Source organism: Myotis yumanensis, unplaced genomic scaffold (assembly GCF_028538775.1).
Source record: "Myotis yumanensis isolate MYYU_CA2020_CCGP unplaced genomic scaffold, mMyoYum1.0.hap1 SCAF_15, whole genome shotgun sequence".
NCBI lineage: Eukaryota > Metazoa > Chordata > Mammalia > Chiroptera > Vespertilionidae > Myotis > Myotis yumanensis.
Window position 1 is genome coordinate 19,865,767 of NW_027223766.1, and position 21,243 is coordinate 19,887,009.

Sequence of the window (21,243 nt, forward strand, 5' to 3'; positions counted from 1 at the left end):
TCAAAGGTAAGGCCTGGTAAACAATAAAGACCATCAGGTTGCGGAAACTGCCTTCAGCCTCTCCAGCAGCAGGTAATAACATGGAGATTTTCAGCCCTGCTGAAAGAGTCCATTCAGCCTTTTGAGGACTTCTCGCATTTATTATGACCAGCTGGACTTAGCCTCCAGCATCTTGCCTCTGCCTTCTTGTTGGAGATCTGGTAGGAGATAGAAAAGTAGGAGTAATGAGAGGTTAGGCGCAGCCGTGGGCAAACTACGGCCCACTGGCCGGATCCGGCCCGTTTGAAATGAATAAAACTAAAAAAAAAAAGACCATACCCTTTTATGTAATGATGTTTACTTTGAATTTATATTAGTTCACACAGCCCTCCGGTCCAGTTTAAGAACCCATTGTGGCTCTCGAGTCAAAAAGTTTGCCCACCCCTGGGTTAGGGCATATTTCCCAGCCTGTAGCCCTGTAAGGCTGTGTTTGTCAAGGCCATACCTTCTGCCAGGTGGTTCTCCCATAGTGAGAGTCTTCACTAGCATCTAGTATAGGGGTTCTCAACCTTCCTAATGCCGCAGCCCTTTAATACAGTTCCTCATTGTGGTGACCCCCAATTTCATTGTTACAAATTGAACATAATTAAAGCATAGTGATTAATCACAAAAACAATATGTAATTATATATGTGTTTTCCGATGGTCTTAGGCGACCCCTGTGAAAGGGTCGTTCAACCCCCAAAAGGGTCTCGACCCACAGGTTGAGAACCGCTGATCTAGTAGAATTGGTAATAATAGCTTCCTGCTGTTACTAGCCCCTGGGAGCTTCACCCTGCCCAGACCTTAGTAGATACACTGTTCTTTTAATGATTCTATCCACTGGTCTTTTGTTGAGGACTTTTGCAGCAATATTCCTTCCTGAAAATGATCTGTAGCTTTCTCTCCTCCATCCAGTGTTATATTCTGTTGATATCATCCTTGTATTTAAAACAGTAAAGCAGCAAAGAAAATGGGTTTTTTTAAAAATAATACAAAGATCTTTAAAATAGTGAGGAAGTTAACGTATTACCTGGGAAACTGGCATCATACATTGCTGGTTTTATAAGGCTGTGTTTTATATCAAAGTTTAACAAAGTACAGTTATTACAAGAATTAAGATACGTATGTAATCAAGATGTATATGTAAGATAGGAAGTGGGACATATAATACTATCTTACATTTGATAGTCCTTTCATCTACTTGATCTCATCATGTGAAGAGAAATGAGTAGGTATTAGCCCCATTTAACAAATGAAAAGGTTTAGGTTCAGAGGGATTGCTGCTTGCCAGAGGTCACATGGCTAACCCAGATCTTCGGACTGATAGTCAATGGTCCTTTACTTCATTATCTTTACAATAGAGTTAATGCAGATTCAAGAATTGGGTCACATGGGTATTGCAAAATAGGCTCAATATTTTTCCCCTCCAAGTGATCATGTGTGAAGAATTCAGCACTCTTCACGTAATGCATATTATAATTCATTTAATGCCTAAACATCTTGAGGTAGTCAGACAGAACAGGGTTATAACTTTGTGTTCTAAATAGTAGCAGGGTTTAAAAGCTAGAGCTATCTTCCTACCTGCAAGGAGTGTATAGGCTCTTCCTAGACACAAATGGAAGAAACACTGTCACCTTATGCTCATGAACAAAAAAAAACACTAAATGTCTTTCTTTTAAAAACATGAATTGTATTTTTTATTACTAAGGTGATACATATTCATGATGGAAAATCTATAGAAAAAAATATAAGAATCATCCGTAATCCTACCACCTAGAGATAACAATGTGAACATATTGGTGTGTAGCTCAACAATTCTAATATCTATCAAAATACATTGTCTCTTTCTCTTCCTGTGCATAATGTTTTATAATCATTTTTTAAATTTATAATTTATTAGTGGTTTCCATATTAGGAAATATTTTATAGCTATATTTCAGATACTAGAGACTTTATAAAGTCTTATCAGAAACCCAAACATATGCAATTTTTTATTGGTAAAAATTTTATATTACTAATTTATAACATTATTATGGAATTAAAAGATTTGTTTGATGAACAGAAAAAAATTGAAATAGGGTATCCAGTAGGGTGCTGGTAAATGCTTATAGCAGCTGGATCCCTGAAGGAAAAATATCCCAGATTTGTGGTGATTGCCAATTTCTGTAATATACTTACTCTTGCTATGAAACTGTTAATGCACTGTCACTGAAGGAGTTGTTGGGAAGAACTGTGCAGAATTGTCTGTCCTGAGCCAGTGTTAGCAGGCTCTAGCACACCACTGGTTATACAACTGGACTTTTTAGTTGTAGGTAGCAAAAATTTTAGGCTGCCCTAACCGGTTTGGCTCAGTGGATAGAGCGTTGGCCTGTGGACTGAAGGGTCCAGGGTTCGATTCTGGTCAAGGGCATGTACCTTGGTTGCGGGCACATCCCCAGTAGGGGGCGTGCAGGAGGCAGCTGATCGATGTTTCTCTCTAATCAATGTTTCTAACTCTCTCTCTCTCCCTTCCTCTCTGTAAAAAATCAATAAAATATATTTTTTTAAAAATTTTACGCTGATTTCCTCAAACAAAAGATTTACCAAAAGGACTCAAGGTTGGGTGGCCATAGATTTGGTTAATTCGGCAGCTCACTGTTATCCATCATCACTAACCAACGTTCTCTCTTTCTTTTTTGCTGTCTTCAGGGTGTTAGAGTTGTCCTCACACTAGCTTCCATCATGGTTGCAGAGTGGCTTTAATAGTTCTGTGTATCCAAACATAACAACTTCCAGTGGAAGAGAAGGGCTGTCTCTTCCTTCTGTGTCATTTTATGTTTAAAGAAACCCATCCCATGATGCTCTTCCAGTGGACTTCCCACCACACCTGATTGTTTCATGTGACCATTTCTAAACCAGTCTCTAACAAGAAAGATGGAACTATTATGATTGGTTTGGACTGTCAGGGCCTACTCCTCAGGTGTGAGACTGCAACCACACACCATGAAGCACATAGCTGCCCAGGCATGTAAACAAAATTTTGTTTCTTTTAGGAAGAAGAGAAGGAGGGGTGGATGCTGATTATGCAACTAATCTAACTAGTAATGTCCACCACACACAGGTTGTAGATGGCACTTCCAATCATATTATCAGCTTCAATATTTAATTTAATTCATTTTTATTTTGATTGGTAAAATTCATCATAAATCTGGAAAAATTGCAAGTGTTAACAGTATTCTTCTGAACTCATTCTAAAAGGCCAGTACTACCCTGATACATGCTACAACTTGGATGAACCTTGAAATATATTAAGTGAAATAAGCTAGACACAAAAGGTCACATTGTGTATGATTCCATTTTTATGAGCTATCCAGAAAATATATTTCCAACAGGACAAAAAGCAGATTGGTGGCTGCTAGAGATTGTGGGGGAGAAGAATGGGGAGTAACTGCTATGGGTATGGAGTTTACTTGGAGGTGATAGAAATATAAAATTAAGAGTGATGATGGTTGAACCCCATATATCTGTGAATATACTAAAAAAATGTATGATTATTTAAATGGGTGAATTGTATGGTTTGGGAACTGTATCTTAAGAAAGCTATTTAGCCCTGACCAAAAGGTCACTGGTTGATTCTAGTCAGGGCACATACTGGAGGCAACTGATTGATATTTCTCTCTCATATTGATGTTTCTCTCTCTCCCTCTCTCACTTCCTCTCTAAAATCAATAAAAATATTTTTAAAAGAAAGCTGTTTAAAAAATGTTATCAGTATTTAAGCCTTTCTTGAAATTTCATAATACTTTAAAATTAGTGAGCCATAAGTTAGAAGGACACATAGTTAAAAGAGTTTCTTTCAATGTATAGTCAGTAATAATATCTGAAATTCTGTCTATGTTGTTATAAATATGAAAGTCAGAAAAGTACTCCAAAGTTACTAAGCATCCTATATAATAAAACCCTAATATACAAATTGACAGCAGAACAACCAGTCACTATGATGCGCACTGACCACCTGGAGGGCAGACGCTCAACACAGGAGCTGCCCCCTGGTGGTCATTGTGCTCCTACAGGGGGAGCGCTGCTCAGCCAGAAGCCGGGCTCATGGCTGGCAAGCACAGTGGCAGTGGTGGGAGCCTCTCCCGTCTCCGTCTCCGCAGTAGCGCTAAGGACCCCTCGGGGGATGTCCACCTGCCGGCTTAGGCCTGCTTCCAGGGCACAAATGTCGTGTACCGGGCCTCTAGTTAAAATTAGAATATCTTGCCAAAACCGGTTTGGCTCGGTGGATAGAGCGTCGGCCTGTGGACTGAAAGGTCCCAGGTTCGATTCCGGTCAAGGGCATGTACCTGGGTTGCGGGCACATCCCCAGTGGGAGATGTGCAGGAGGCAGCTGATCGATGTTTCTCTCTCATCGATGTTTCTAACTATCTCTCTCCCTTCCTCTCTGTAAAAAATCAATAAAATATATTTAAAAAAAAAAATTAGAATATCCCAATGCATTCTTAGATGTTCATTTGTTAGTATAAAACTGCTTAAATTAAAATATATGCTGAACAGATGCCTCTAAGCTTTGCCTTGCATTTGTTTATGGAGCTTGAATTGTGCACAGATCCAAATGAAAAAGTAGCTCATTTTAGAACCCAAACTTTGGAAATCAATTCACATATATAAATCATTCAGATAACATGCACAGAGATGCTAGAGGATGGACTAATATATGATTTGAGTAAAAGATGTTAAACTAGCAGTGTAAATTAATATTTTGGGAGGAGTTCCCAAAAGTTATATTTTTTAAATGTCTGAGTATGTGCATTTTTTCAAGAAATGATTTACACGCCATAAAATTCACCCTTTTTAAATGTACAGTGTGATTTTTAGTATATTCATAAAGTCCAGTGTTGGCACACCTTCACTACTAATTTTAGGACACTTTTATCACCTAGAAATGAAACTCTACTAATTAGCAGTCACACTCCACTCCCTCATCCCCCAGCCCCTAAAACTAGTCATCTAGTTTCATCTCTGTGTATTTACATATATGCATTATTTTGTTTTCCAATTTTTAAATTTTATTTTATGGTTTCCATCACTTTTTATCCCCTCCATGCCCTCTACCATCTCCACCCATCCTCCTCACCCCTGCAGTCACCACACTGTTGTCATATACTTGAGTGCTCACTTGCTCTCTCCCTCTCTCCCTCTCTTTCTCTCTCGCTCTCACTTTTTTCTTTTTGCTAACATACTTGCATTGTTTTTACTACAAATTTTGAATAGTTAAAAGTAGCCCTAGCTGGATTGCTCAGTGGATAGAGCATCAGCCCACAGACTGAAGGGTCCCGTGTTCAGTTCCAGTCAAGGCACATGCCTGGGGTTGTGGGCTCAATCCCCAGTAGTGGGTGTGCAGGAGACAGCCGATCAAGGATTCTCTCTCATCATTGATGTTTCTCTCTCTCTCCCTCTCCCTTCTCTCAAATCAATAAAAATTTATTTTAAAAAAATTTTTAAAAGTGAGCACCATAAAGTTTGGTCTCACTTTAAATAAATACATAGATAAATGAATAGTTAAAAGTATCCAAGAATTAAATTATAATCCGTTTGAAAAGTTTGAGCATTTGTTTTATAGCATTCACTTTTAATGATTGTAGGTATTTAATATTTCTATAACAAACTAGTTCCTTATGATAATTTCCTTAAGATTAATTCCTAGAAGTGGTATTGCTAGTTAAAATGTTAGGTGTGTCGCCGAAACCGGTTTGGCTCAGTGGATAGAGCGTCGGCCTGTGGACTGAAGGGTCCCAGGTTCGATTCCGGTCAAGGGCATGTACCTGGGTTGCGGGCACATCCCCAGTAGGGGGTGTGCAGGAGGCAGCTGATCGATGTTTCTCTCTCATCGATGTTTCTAACTCTCTATCTCTCTCTCTTCCTCTCTGTAAAAAATCAATAAAATATATTTAAAAAAAAAAAAAAAAAAAAAAAAAATGTTAGGTGTGGTTTTAAGCTTTTTGTTAAACATTGCCAAATTACCTTCCAGAAATTTTATATCAGTTTGCACTCAAACAGTAATTTAACTGTGGACCAAAATATCTAAAACAGAGTACTGATCAAATTGTTAGTTACAGAATAGTCATGGGGATGTAAAGCCCAGCATAGGAAATATAGTCAATAATACTGTAGTATCTAAGTGGTGTCGGATACTAGATTTATCCAAGTGATCACTTCATAAGACATTTAAGTACCTAATCACTATGTTGGACACCTGAAACAAATGCAATATTGTATATCAACCCTAGTTGAAAAGTAAGCCTAATAATAGACAAACATGGTAATTGACCATACCTTCGCTATGCCTCCCATTGGCTAATCAGTGTGATATGCAAATTAGCCGCCAACAAAGATGGCTAATTTGCATACTGCAGGCAGGGCGGGACAGCACAAGCTGCCAGCGCCAGCTGCCATCCAGGCCCCTGTGTGCGACCCCAGAAACCCCAGAAGCTGCCTGCCTGCCTGCCTGCCTGCCGCCCGTGATCGGATCCGGTCCTGGGCCGCAGGCCGGCCCCGGAAGCCCCAGAAGCTGCCTGCCTGCTGCCCATGATTGGATCCAGTCCTGGGCTGCAGGCCAGCCCCAGAAGCCCCAGAAGCCGCCTGATATGGCAGTAACTCTATCAGTAAGCACTCTGAAAGTCAGTGGCATAAATACACCAATTAAAAGACAGATTATGAGGGTGAATCAAAAACAAAACCCACTTTAAATATAAAGACACATATAGATTAAAAGTAAATGAATTAAGCTGCAGCCTGTTTTGCTCAGTGGATAGAGCATTAGCCTGTGGACTGAAGGGTCCCAGGTTCAATTCCAGTCAAGGGCATGTACCTCAGTTGCTGGCTTGATCCCTAGTCCCTATCAGAGCATGTGCAGGAGGCAACCAATCAATGTGTCTCTCCCTTTCCCTTCGCTCTCTATAAAATTCAATGGAAAAATATCCTTGGGTGAAGATTAACAAAAACAAAGTAAATGGATTAAGTAACATTAAAGAGATTATAAGAAAAATATATTCCAAATTTTGTTAGTTGTATAATGGTTATGTTTAAATTATTAACACCTAAGAAATTGGGTGCTGTAGTATTTTATAGTTTTTTTTTTACATGTATGAGATTATTTCAAATTAAAATATTAAAAAATTAAAAATTAATAAAATATTAATTGAAATGTATCTGCATTACATGAAAAATCTAATTGCTTCTAGCATAATTTATTAAATTGTGCTAAAATTTACAAGAGTTCAATTAAAAAATATCTTAATTCTAAATGATATTATAGAAAATACATAATAGTGCAATTATAAGCACTTATCTGAAAATAAAAATTTAAAGAAGTAAATTTAAAGAAGGGATCAGCCAAAGAAAATATATGCACAACCCATGGACACAGACAACAGTATGGTGATGGCCAGAGAGAAGTGGGGGGCAAGAGCTGGGTAGAGGGGGCAAAAGGGGGGAAATAGGGACATCCTATATAATAATAATAAAAGGCTAATATGTAAATTGACTGAACAGCAGAATGGCCGGTTGCTATGATGTGCACTGGCCACCAGGGGGCAGATGCTCAATGCAGGAGCTGACCCCTAGTGGTCAGTGCACTTCCATATGGGGAGTGCCACTTAGCCAGAACCTGGCTCATGGCTGGCCAGCACAGAGGTGGTGACAGGAGCCTCTCCCACCTCCGTGGCAGCACTAAGAATGTCCAACTAACGGTTTAGGCCCAATCCCTTGGGGGCCTAAGCCTTTAGTCAGACATCCCCCGAGGGCTCCCTGGCTGCCAGAAGGATGTCTAACTGCAAGCTTAGGCCTGATCCCCCGGGGAGTGGGCCTAAGTCAACGGGTGGACATCCCCCCCCCCCCCCCCAAGTGCACAAATTTTTGTGCACAGGGCCTCTAGTTACTAAATAAAATCAAATGAAGTACTACTATCAGGGGCCCTACAATGAAGTTGGGAGCTCGTAGGGAAGTCAGACTTCCCAAGTCCGCACCCAGGTGAGGTTTGGCTCTTTGGACTTCTGTGCTCGCTCTAGAAATACATCCTGGAAGTACTCTCCATCCCCCCATGCCTACACTTACCTCAGAGCTTCATCACCTGGATCTGACCAGTCCTTCTGAACTGGCCATCACACTATCTTACATAGCCAGTAGGAAAGTTTCTTTGTTCCAGTTTGTTGTTTGTTTGTTTGTTTTTAAATATATTTTTATTGATTTTAAAGAGGAATGGAGAGGGAGAAAGAGATAAAAACAACAATGATGAGAGAGAATCATTGATCAGCTGCCTCCTGCACACTCCCTACTGGGGATGTGCCCGCAACCAAGGTACATGCCCTTGACCGGAATCAAACCTGGGACCCTTGAGTCTGCAGGCCGACGCTCTGTCCACTGAGCCAAACCAGTTAGGGCTCAGTTTGTGGTTTTTGCCTTTATAAGCTCCAGGGGTTTTTTTTATCTTCCTGGAGCACATTTCAGGTTTTACCCTGAATCTGGGTCTCCTGGATTAGAATCCTTTAAGACCCCAAATAAACTCTTAATGTGTTTTATAGCCTCAGATCTTTATTGGCAACATAGGAAGATTCATATAAGTTTTAAAGTATAATAGTACAATGAAAACAATTTTTAAAAATATATAGAGTGATATCTGCCTCCCAATTAAATGTTTACTTGTCTAATTTTGAATATTGTTTTCTGTCCAACACTTCAAAAACTTTTCAGTGAACAGGAGTCATAATTTCAAAATCAACTGTACTTGGAACATAGCCACTGTGGCCACAATTTGTATTCCAGATTCTAAATAGAAACTTTAAATATCTTCTTCATCAGTTGAAAATGGCCTGTACGTAATCTAAGTTGTTCTTGTCCAGAGAATGAATTAAAACTTATATCTGCATCAAATCCTCTATTTTAGTGTGGTTTTCTAAAGCTGCCTAGTAGATGCTGAAATAAGTAAGCCATTCTGATGGCCAAAATGATTGAACTTTATTTTTCTCTTTATACAGCCACATGCTGGAGGTGTTAAAACTGGCATGACTTTCTCAAGTGGTAGGTAGGGAATTAATTTCAGGGTGAGGAAATGAGTTAGTACAACTGTGGCAGTGGTAATGTTCAGGCTGTGCTCAAGAAATTGTGTAATAGCTGACAAAAATTTGAGAAGGGGAGCATTCTGGTCAAACTTAATGATAAGTTAATGAGTTTGTTTTTAAGTTCCATGACTGTATCATGCACAGTCATGGAAGTAATAGAAACTGGCCATTTAAATAGGAGCTAGGTTGATTATTAGTGCCTGCTCTGTAGAGAGGAGAAAGCCGTTTTAAGGAATTTGAATCAAGTCTTTGATATGCCTGAATATATTACCAAAGTGCTGGTTAAAAGGAGTTAGATGATTTTTAAAAGTTTGTGACTTTTAGTTAATGACTCTTCATTTGGACTGTGTTGGAGAATTGGTAAGGACACCTTGGTGAAGATCCTGAATTATCTTTGTGGGAACCATAACTGTGTTTTAATTCTTACTACATCTTTGTGTCCAAGTACTTTCTCACCATCGAGGTGGAGGAAACGAAAGCTTTTAGAATGTAATTGTATAACGACTCCATAATTAGAAAGAAAGAGTAGACCTTAGATTTGACTCCAAGATTACATGACCCAAAGCCTGTGCTCCCATGATCCAGTTTTAAGAGAATATCTGTTTTGTATGAATTTTAGACTTTAAGAAAAATTAGATGAAATATTTTTCCTATGTAACCTTTCATTGTACTAAAATAAATCTAACATAAGATTTACCATTTTTAAAATTTTTTAATTGATTTTAGAGAGAGAAACATTAATCAGCTGCCTCCTGCATACCCCCTACTAGGGATTGAGCCTGCAACCCAGGCAGGTGCCCTGATCAGGAAATGAACTTGTGAACTGGTGCATGGAATGATGCTCAGCCAACTGAGCCACACCGGCCAGGGCTTTACCATTGTTAAATGTACAATTCAGTGCACTAAGTGCATTTACATTGTTGTGCAACCATCACCACCACTGACCGTTTCCCAAACTTTTTTACGGTGTCACAAGGAAGCTGTGTACCCATCTTTCCCCAGCCACCCGCCTCCCCCAGTCCTCTATTCTACTTTCTGTGTCCATGAAGAAAATATATGTTGTGTGTTTGTTTTTGTTGTTGTTTTTTTTGGGGGGGGGGGGGGGCAGCGGTTAGTGAGAGAGTTTTGTTGACGTACGATGATATAAAATAAATTTCACATTTCTTTGTAGAGTATTGATTATAAATGAATTTCTTTTGAACAAGAAGTACCATGTACCTCAATGCAAATTAAAAGTTATTTTTGTCTTTTTAATTCTTTGTCTATTATATTTTAAACAAAGCATTATAATTATATATGCTAAGTACAGAATTCTTTGTGTTCTCTTCGTTTTATTAAATATAAACAAATGGTGTTGATTTAAAAGAAAATGGTTCTTTTCTTCCTGAACCGTACTAAACTGATTTTTATACCCTGTCTTAGTTAGAGCTCCTTAAAGTAGCATTAGTCTTAATTGCCTTTGCAGTCAATCAAAATGCTAGCAAGCCCAAAAGATGACTATCTTTTTGCCAGCCTACATAAATTTGTATCATGTTCTTCTAGCTCAGTGGCTCTCAACCTTCTGGCCCTTTAAATACAGTTCCTCATGTTGTGACCCAACCCTAAAATTTTTTTCGTTGCTACTTCATAACTGTAATGTTGCTACTGTTTTGAATCATAATGTAAATATCTGATATGCAGGATGGTCTTAGGCGACCCCTGTGAAAGGGTCGTTCGACCGCCAAAGGGGTTGCGACCCACAGGTTGAGAACTGTTCTAGCTGATGGTTGTCAAATTGCACACAATATGATTCAAGGTATTTTTTAAAATATATTTTTATCGATTTCAGAGCAGAAGGGAGAAGGAGAGAAAGATAAAAACATCAGTGATGAGAGAGAATCATTGATCGGCTGCCTCCTGCATGCCCCCTACTGGGGATCGAGCCCAAAACCCCCGGCATGTGCCCTGATTGGGAATCGAACCCAGTCCTCCAAGTTCATAGATCGATGCTCAACCACTGAACCACGCCAGCCAGATTCAAGCTATTTTTTTAAATGAGCATGGAATATAATTATTATTGCTCATTGTATTCCATTAGTCATAATTACTGGGAGGTGCTCTACACTTTGGCCAGACCCTGGCTTTGGTCTTTTTTTATTCTGTATAACCATGAGGTTGTGAAAAGCTCAAAGCTCACTTTACTTTGACCTTGAAGAGAAAGCCAGCTTCAGCACTCTGCTTCTTTGTGCATTCCTGCCTTGACTTAGTTTTTGCCTGGGTGTTCCTTATTTTCTTACCAGCTCATGGAGTCATTTCAGTAGAGACTGTCCAGCATTTTGGTTCTTTTCTGGTAGGGTTAGTTCCCTACACTAGTCCACTGTTGGAAATGCAAGTGGTCTTAACCAAACAGAATCCTTCATACAACCTAGCAAATAATCCTATCTAATAAAAGAGTGATATGCAAATTAACCATCACTCTGTCACAAAGATGGCTGCGGGCCACGGAGCTGGAGCGAGCAGGAGGCTTGGGTCGCCCCGGAGATGGAGGAAGCCAAGCTTCCCACCTGCCCTGGCCGGCACTGGGCTCTGCTCAGTGCTACAAAGTTTCAATTACAGAAGATAAATAAATCCCAGGAAAAAAAAAGAAAAATTAAAAAAAGGAGAGTCTGGGAGCTTGGGTCGCCAAGGGGCGTGGCCAGCCTGAAAATGGCCCTCAGCCCCTCACCCAGGCTGGCCAGGCCCCCCAGCAGGGTCCCCCACCCCGAAGGGGTTGTGGCCAACCTGCAAATAGCCATCAGCCCCTTCCCCAGGCTGGCCACACCCCCATGGGGTGAGGGTCCCCGCTGGGGGGCTTGGCCAGCCTGCAAACAGCCATCAGCCCCTCACCCAGGCTGGCCAGGCACCCCAGCGGGACCCCCACTCTGATCTGGGACACCTTTCAGGGCAAACCAGCTGGCCCCCACCCATGCACCAGGCCTCTATCCTATATAATAAAAGGGTAATATGCAAATTGACCTTAACAGCAGAACGACTGGGAATGACTGGTCACTCTGACACACACTGACCACCAGGGGGCAGACGCTCAATGCAGGAGCTGCCCTCTGGTGGTCAGTGTGCTCCCACAGGGGGAGCACTGCTCAGCCACAAGCCAGGCTGACGGCTACCAGCACAGTGGTGGTGGCAGGAGCTTCTCTCACCTCCTCAGCAGCGCTAAGGATGTCCGACTGCAGCTTAGGCCTGCTCCCTGCTGGTAAGTGGATATCCCAGGCTGCCAGAGGGATGCCTGACTGCCAGCTTAGGCCCAATCCCCCGGGGAGCGGGTCTAAGCCAGCAGGTGGACATCCCCCGAGGGGTCCCAGACTGGGAGAGGGCACAGGATGGGCCTCTAGTAATCATAATAAAAGGCTAATATGCAAATGGTCATCACGCCATGATGGGTATCGACCAATCAGCAGGGACCTGAGGCTGCGTGGCACCTGGCTGGGGCAGGGGACCTCAGACCACACACCCCTCAGACCTGAGGCTGCACCCCCCGCCCAGCGCCAGGCCAGAGGACCTGAGGCTCGCCCCCCACCCTGCGGGGATTGACGGGGGGTGGGGCCGGCTGGGTCTGGGTCTCCTGCGATTTTGAAGCACGTGCAGGCGGGGACTTGACTCTGGGTCCCGAGGTGTGCCCCAGACTCTGACAGGAGGGAGACTTTCATATACATTTTACTAATTTTCTTTCGTCTCTGACACTTCTATTATAGAGAAAGGGCAAATAGCAATATTAAAATATTTCTTATAATTCCCTTTTAATATGCACAAATTTCATGCACCAGGCCACTAGTCTATATCATAAAGGCCCGTGTCCCTCACGCCATCACAATCAAACGAGCAGCAGCGGGCGGGGTGGGGCACGAGCTACTAGCAGCTAGCAGCAGAGAGCTAGGAGTGGCGTAGGGTGGGGCAACCAGCTGAGGCATGCAGAAGCGAGCTACTTGCGCAGGATTTCGTGTGTGCTGAGCCTCTAGTAATAATAATAATAGAAATAGGAACATGGGTTTTGTCTTGTGAGTTACAATTTATTCTTAGCTCCTTCCAAGTCAGCGTCTGTTACAGAACTGGATGAAAGAAACTTTAATATTATCTGCTATATCTTGCTTTCATCTTCTAAAGGAGCTTACATTAGAGCAGCGGTTCTCAACCTGTGGGTTGCAACCCCTTTGGGGGTCGAACCACCCCTTCACAGGGGTTGCCTAAGACCATGGGAAAACACATATATAATTACATATTGTTTTTGTGCTTAATCACTATGCTTTATGTTCAATTTGTAACAATGAAAATACATCCTGCATATCAGATATTTACATTACGATTCAGAACAGTAGCAAAATTACAGTTATGAAGTAGCAACGAAAATAATTTTATGGTTGGGGGTCACCACCACATGAGGAACTGTATTAAAGGGTCGCGGCATTAGGAAGGTTGAGAACCACTGCATTAGAGGGAGGGATGGGGAGGAGAGGCTTAACCAAAACTTTTCTAGCCTAGGTCTGGAAGGAACTTTAGGCCTAAAGGGAGAGTCAGTTTGAGAGTTGTTGAGCAATGACCTTTTTTTTAATCACTTGCTTTTTGCATTGTATTCAAAGCTGTTTTCCACTGGCTTTAAGATTACTATTGGTCTAAGAGGAAAAGGAATGTTATTTGTATATGTGTATGTGAGAGAAAAAAAGATAGTATGGAAGGTGTGTATTTAATTTGAATAGTTAACAATTGTGAGTTTTGGCCTTTTGACCTCCCTATCTTTTCCTCTTTGTGAGCCTAAAGATTTTAGTTTTAACATCTTCTGTCTTTGGGTAATCTTACTCATTTTAGAATCTTGATAAGTAGAGGATTACTCCCAAATCCCTCTCTCCAGCCCACCTATCCTTCAAGGCCTTTAGAGCACAAGCCCATCTACTGAATAAACACCTCTGTATAGCCATCCTTGAAGCACTTAACCCTCTCCTGAAATATTAAAGAAAATCATCTCTTGAATTCCATCTGTGACCACTACCCTAATCTAGGCCAGATCTGAAGACTGAAGTTTCAGTCTCCACTTTATTTATCTATTTCACACACAGGGGCTCAAAGTATTTCTTCCCAAGTATAATTTATGAATCACTTTTCTAAATAAAACTTTTCAGTGGTTTCCTTTTGTTCTTTGTGTACAATTCAAACTCCTTAAAACTATTGATAAAGTCTTGATTACATCTCAAGTCTCAACCCCCTCACCACTCCCAACTTCACTTTACACTCTAACTATATTAAAGTTCCTTTGTGGATGGAAGAGGATAGATACTGCTCCTCTTTTTGAAATTCAACTTTGTGAGCGTGTTATGTGTTGTTGAGTCACCTCCAGCTCCTGGCAGCCCTATGAATGAGTGATATCCATCATAGCCTGTCCTCAACAGATCTGCTCAGCTCTTGGAGACTGATGCCTATGGTTTCTTTTATGGAGTTAATCTATAATCCAATTTTATTGAGCTATAATTTATACACAGTTTGATGACTTTTATCAAATGTGTACACCATGTAACTGATACCGCAATCAAGATATTGCACTCTGAAGTTATCCCAGAAAGTTCTCTTGTACCCCTTTGTGGTCGTTTCCCCCAGCCTGCCCAGACAACCACTGTTAGTTTTGTCTCTTTTAGAGCTTCCTAGAAATGGATTCATACAGAAAGTATTGTGGGGTTTTTTTCCTGATTTTTTTCACTTAGCACAGTATTTCTTGAGATTATCCATGTTGTTGCATTTGTCAGTAGTTTGTTTTTATTGCTGATTAGTATTTCATTGTATGGATATAGCACAATTTATCAGTTGATGGATACTTGTGTTCTTACCAGTTTTGATTATTGTGAATAAAGTTGCTATGTACATTCAAGTTCAGGTCACTTTTTGGAACTGTTTCGTTTACAGAGAGTTCTGATTGCTCCACATCCTTGGTAACACTAGATATTGCCAGTCTTTTAAATTTTAGCCATTCTTGTGGGTGAGTACTGGTATCTTGTGGTTATGGACATCTTTTCATATATATTAGCTATTTATATATCTTCTATTGTGACTTGCGTATTCAACTCTTTAGACTGTATTTTAATTGAATTATTTGTCTTACTAAGTTATATGTTTTTAATATATGTATAATAGATTCTGGATACAAGTCCTTTGTCAGATTTATGTATTGCAAATATTTTCTTTGAGTCTGTAATTTTTATTTTTCATTTTAGTGCTGTCTTTGAAAAAGCAGAAGTTTTGAATTTTAATGAAGTTCAATTAACATTTTTTTGTTATGATTAGTGTTTTTGTATCTAGAAATCTTTAACCCAAGATCATGAGTATATTCTCATATACTTTCTTAGAAATCCGTATTATTTTAGCCTTTATGTTTAGATATATGCTCTGTGTTCATTTTTTTTGTATAGCAACAGATTGCATGTTGAGTTTCCTTTTCTTCCCCATATTTTTATATAGTTTTTCTGGTGCCATTTGTTGAAAAGACTATACTTCCCCTTGGATTACTTTGGTACCTTTGTCAAACATCAATTGACCATGTATGTCTTCTTGATGCTACCAAGTCCTGGGTTAGGTGTCATACTTGGTGCTCATAGCATCTTACATTTGCTTGCAATTGTAATTTTTTGTAATCCTCACAAAAACTTGAGATATGTGAGGGCAAGGACTATGTCTCATTTACATTATATCCCTTTTGCCTAACACACTGGAGATGTCAAAATCTGTCTGTCTCTCTTACTATATGTGGAGATGAAATAGTACTGTTCAATCAGTGTGCATCCAATACACTTCAGAATTATATTGTGCTTCTACTCTGATTGGTTTGAGGAGGAAGCAGTTATTGACTCTTGCCATGCTTATTCATAATTTTCTTCCTAAGTTTGTTGAATCTCTGTAGATAGTAGTATTTTTCCTCTTTAGTATCTATGTTATAAATATTTTTACATATTTTACCCACAAGTAGTGGTCTGTTCATGTTAGAGGTGACGTTTGTTTTCCTCACCTATAAATAGTTCTCATTTAAAAAGTACCCTTTACCAATGTCACCCCCACTAAATTTAATTTAAAAAAAAAAATTTTAAGTGCCTTTTAAGGTAAATGTCAGTAACCACTTCGTTGTTCTAGTAGATTTGAGGAAGTTGATATGCTAGGTCTGTGGGGAGTGGTGGTGGAAGCATTTCCCATTGAAAGCCTTTAATGACAATAGCTTTCTTAGAAAGGCTTCTTTGAATATTAAGTTATAGTATTGGTTATTAGAATTGGTAGAGACCTTAAAGGTAATTTGTTCTAGCTTGCCCCACAACCTTCTAGACAGAGACTAGATTGGGGCTGCTCCTTTTAATTTACATGGTTTTGATTGTAGAAAGTTCTTAGAAAATAATATTGTGTCGAATCCTATTTTTCACAGACTTTTTCCCATTGGTCCTACTTTCAATCTGTAATTTCACAGAATAAAGCTAAACTCCTTAGGTTTTGTTTTTTTAAAATCTTACAGCATTTTAATATCTATTCTGTCCCTCTTTTTATATCTTTGCCTAAAGCATCTCAGTTCATAAAACTATTTCTTATATATTGTCTTTATCTGCATTTTAAAATGTCACGTTTGTATGAATCTTCCAGTGTAATATTCAGAAATGAACCCAGTTTTATAAATATTGCCTGTATTGAAAATAGTGATCTGGATACTTCTCTGACTCAGTGCCTCCTAAGATTGCCATTACTCATTGTCTCTTAGTAACTTAAAATATAACCATTCTGGCCTTTTGTGTGTGTGTGTGTGTGTGTGTGTGTGTGTGTGTGTTTAAGTCATTTTGTAATTAAGCATGCTGGTTTACCCTTTGTGTTTGATGTGCAGACTTGATAAGCATCCACACCCCAGTAAATTGTGGAATAAGACAAGGTCAAATGTAGAATTCTCTGATTTACTGCTAGAATTCTTCCACTAGTTTGATATCAAGTACTTAATTTCTGAATATGTTTGTTCAGTCAGCTAGGAGTCTGCCTAACTGTAGTGTGGGGCTCACTTTGCTCTGTTTTGTTCTTAAGGATGTCACCAGAGACTGTGTACAGCCTTGCTGAAATTAAGGCACCCCATTTCTTGGACATTCTCCTGGCTTAATATACTAGAGGCCTTACGCTTGCATTATATACATACGCCCCTTTTCTAACTCTAAATTCTACAGTTGTGGAATCTATACTGCTTTTTTTTCCTTCTGAAAATTGTGACCATCTCCACTTTTCCATAATTTAAAAAATATTATGAACAGTGGTTTGATAGCAAGTCTCTAAGTCCTTTTTATTATCATCAGATGTAGTTTTCTGGACCAGAAGACTTGAATGTTTGTAAAATGTTAAGGGTGTTTTTTTTAAAATTACTTCATACTAGGACTAATCACATATCTGTTGCCATCAAATACTGGGATACTGTATAACAGAAAACTTAATTCAGGACTCAAAATCAGTATGACACAAAAGTCTTAATTAACTTGTAAAAATCCCATGTTACTTTAGTTTTAAAATATTTTTTATTATCAAAGTTAGTTACCACAGTTTTTTGTCAGTTTTATATATCTTGAAATTCATACCATATGAAAAATAAAAAGCCCTTATATGTGATTTTTAGTAAAAGAAACAAAGCCACCCTGGTTTATTATTTGTTGTTAAAATTAGTGGAATTTAAAATGATAAAAGCTCAGTTGGAGGGGGTTGACTATAGTGTTCACTTTTTTCTATTATAAATTTGATTATAGTTTTCTACAGACACTACTTTGTATAAAGAACTCTGGGATAGGCTATTTCCGTCAACAAGATTCCAAAATTATAGACACTGATGTCAATGCAGATGAGCATGGCCTAATTTGGTCAAGAGAGGGGCATGCCCGTGTCTCTATATGGACAGCTAAGGGCTATTGCCAAGATTGACAGGTGTCCTGTGGATAACAGAAAGCCCCAGGGATAAAATTTGCACTTGGATGACTTCTCTAAGACACAATGATCAAAGTCATATCTTTTTATTGATCACACACACTCCTAAAATAGTGAGGTCTGCTTTTAATGCCTTAATTTTTTATGTATTAGTTTTATAAGCCCCAGAAAGGTAAACATTTTATATGTTCTTCTTAGAGTATCAGATTCTTTTTTGGAAAGTTTAGCTGTATCCTGTACATTAACTTTTTTGGTATAGTTAAGTGCTTTTTTGTTGTTGTTACCCTGTCATATTTCAGTAAGGCTTTTGAGAGATGAGAAAAGTTAATGTAAAAGAATACATTTGTTACTGGTATAAAAGAGTCAACAATTTTTTATAGAGTAATAAATTACATGATTCAATCTAGAAAGATTAATTTTTAGGAGAATTTTTTAATATACATAATATTGTAAAGGAGTGTTCATACTAATTAAAAAGCTTTTGTTTTTATTTCATCTTCATGAAATTTTTTTGTTATTCAAAGAAGCCTTGTAACTTATCAAGATAAATTAGTAGTATTTCATATCTCAAAATAAGAAAAAATTTTAAAGCAACTAGGTTGTCATTAAGAAAGTTAAGTATATTGTATTGCCTGAAATTTTTATAAAACTTGAGTGATGTAAATGTGCCATTCGCAGCGAAGGATCTCTGATTTTAGGTATAAACTCAATATCTATTTCCATTCAAATAGGAAATTTTATGATCTGGGAGGATTTTGTCTTGATTATCTCTGTATTTCAGTGTTAGAAATGTAGTAGAAACTTATGAAGAGGATGCTGAGGGAACCATTTTTAGGGAGCCAACCTGTTCCCCAGTGTGAAAAATGGAAACCAAGACCCTCGCCCTCCCAGGGCTGCGGAAAGGTTTGTCAGGGCCCTGGGCAAGCGAAGTTATAAGTAAGCCTTGTGCTGGGGTGGAGCTGGAGCAGTGGCTCTCAACCTTGGCTGCACATTAGAATCACCTGGGAGTCTCTTTTAAATCCTAATTTCTGGGCCTCTTCCTCAGGAAATTCTGTTTCTTTGTTACTAATGTTGTGGCCTCACCCCATAAGAAACAATTTCCGGAGGATGGGGCCCAGAAATCAGGATTTTAAAAAGATTCCCAGGTGATTCTAAGGTGCAGCCCAGGTTGAGAACCACTGAGCTAGAGTGAATTAGGCCATTATCCGTAGGTCTTCAATATTTAATTCTGAATCAGTTACAGTTTATTGAGAGCCTACCAGGAGCAGAGGATTCTTTTATAATTGTCATTTAACTCCTGTGAAGGGGACGACAATAAGGCCCAGAGAGGTGGTGACTTGCCCAGGGTCACTCGGCTCTGGGCAGTAAAGCTAGGAAATAAACGCAGGCTCTTGACTGGGGAAATCATCTCAACAGAAATTCATTTAAAAGAGAACTTTTCGGATGGCCTTTCTTACTATTTTCCCCTCCATGTCTCAATTCTGATTCTTTCCCTCTTCTTCTGATCAATCCTTTTCTTTTAAACTAAAAGAAAGGAAATAAAAAGTTGAACAAAGTCAGTATTAAAAGTTGAAAAGATAGAATAAAATGCATTAATATCTTTAAATGCCAGGACATTATACCTGTGAAGCTAGTCTATGTGTAAGAAAGGAGGGAGTTTTTAGTACTGCCACACATTCTTTTGAAAGTTATTTCAAAGCCCTCTGTAACTATGAACACTGTAGAAGGGCTTGGGACAAGCCTGAGACCCCTCTGGTCTGTTTTGTGAGACTGTTAGGTCAGTCCTCGCCAAGGTTTTTCCCTTTCCTCTTCCAACGTTACTGACGCTGCTCTACCCCAACCCTGGGTGGTGGCATTAAGCACGTACTGGTAAGAAGGCTGGCTGGCAGCACATTCTCGGAGGAGTCAGGTGATCCTTGTTTGAAGGCAGCTGCTTAAGGTTCCAGGCAGTCAGTGTCCCTTCTCTAGGGACAGCTGGTTCCTCTCAAACTCCTAACCAGCCTTTCTTGCTCATTGCTCGCTGGGGGAGAAGGGAGATTATGTTGCCAGCTTTTGATTGATCCAATGGGAATTACATTGATCTGGTGTCTGGCCTTGGTTGTTATCAAGTGGATTGCCTCTAAGGTAGGCCATCTTTATTGTTAGGATTGTGACCTTAATTATTAGCTTTTATACTTGATAGGAATGAAATTACTAGACAAGTTTCTTCTTCTGTTTTTATTTCTCTGATTAAGAGAGCTATGAGTTTTACCTGTCAGCTGAAAAGCTTAAATGTACTGTGTGTAGTGTTTCTCCTTCTCCCACCTTATTCCTTGCCAAGGACTTTTTATGGTGTCATTCCTTTAAAGAAGTTTTTATGATGAAAGCAGTTCAACTTTTAAGATTATAAAATTATTAAACAATTTAGACTTTTGGTGTACATATTATAAACATTTTCTTCTGGAGATAAAGAATTTACTAATGTAAATTTAAAGTATAGTACACAAATAAAATCATAGTGTATAAACTTTTTAAAAACTACCACCCTCTATCATGGTTTCTCTTAAGATCTTCCTGCTACTAAAATGCATGCCTTATAGTATATTGAACATATTTAAAATTATTATATATCCATTATGTTTTTATTTGAATTCTAAATATCAGGCTTGAGAAATGCTTGTTAGAACGCTAGCCAGATACCATCTGGATGAGTCTAAAGTAGGATATATTTAAGATTATGGTATTTGAAATTACTTTTCTATACTCATGTAAAAATAATTATATCTTCCATCCACCATGCAGCTTCTGTCTTCCTGTATTAAGAAATTAAAGAGCATTCACTTAAAATTTGCAAAGCGTCTTCCTATATACTTACATTTCATTTTCAAGCAGGGTTTTAATCCCTGATGTGTAATTTTCTCACATTTCAGCATAATGTTTTAAGCATAATTTTCTCTTACTTGAAACAGTTCTGCTTTCTTAGTGATATGAAGAACTCTCAAAGAACAGTGTACTCAAATTTTTTAAGTCCTTATATTTTGTAAGTTAAGAATTAATTTTGTTGCATTGACAGTTCTGTTTACTCATTATTTTTAAAGGATTAGCGTGCAAGTTATTGAATGAAGGTCAAGTTAATACCAATCATCAGTTGAATTGTGGATTTTTCAGAGACTTTACTTTTTACATATCCACCAAAAATTTAAGTT

At 38.9% G+C, this 21,243-nt stretch overlaps 1 protein-coding gene across 4 annotated transcripts in view; it reads left to right on the forward strand.

Annotated features, from left to right (window-relative positions):
• PDE7A (phosphodiesterase 7A) overlaps nucleotides 1-21,243 on the forward strand; it is a 108,743-nt gene that overhangs the window by 17,076 nt on the left and 70,424 nt on the right. The window contains exon 1 of one of the 4 annotated variants that reach the window (XM_070392761.1): nucleotides 20,038-20,182. The exons of the other annotated variants lie outside the window; for them this stretch is intronic. Within the exon in view, the coding sequence (XP_070248862.1) occupies nucleotides 20,123-20,182 (60 nt within the window). The 5' untranslated portion in view covers nucleotides 20,038-20,122. Of the gene's footprint in view, nucleotides 1-20,037; nucleotides 20,183-21,243 lie in introns of those variants that run through there. 4 annotated transcript variants of the gene reach the window in all.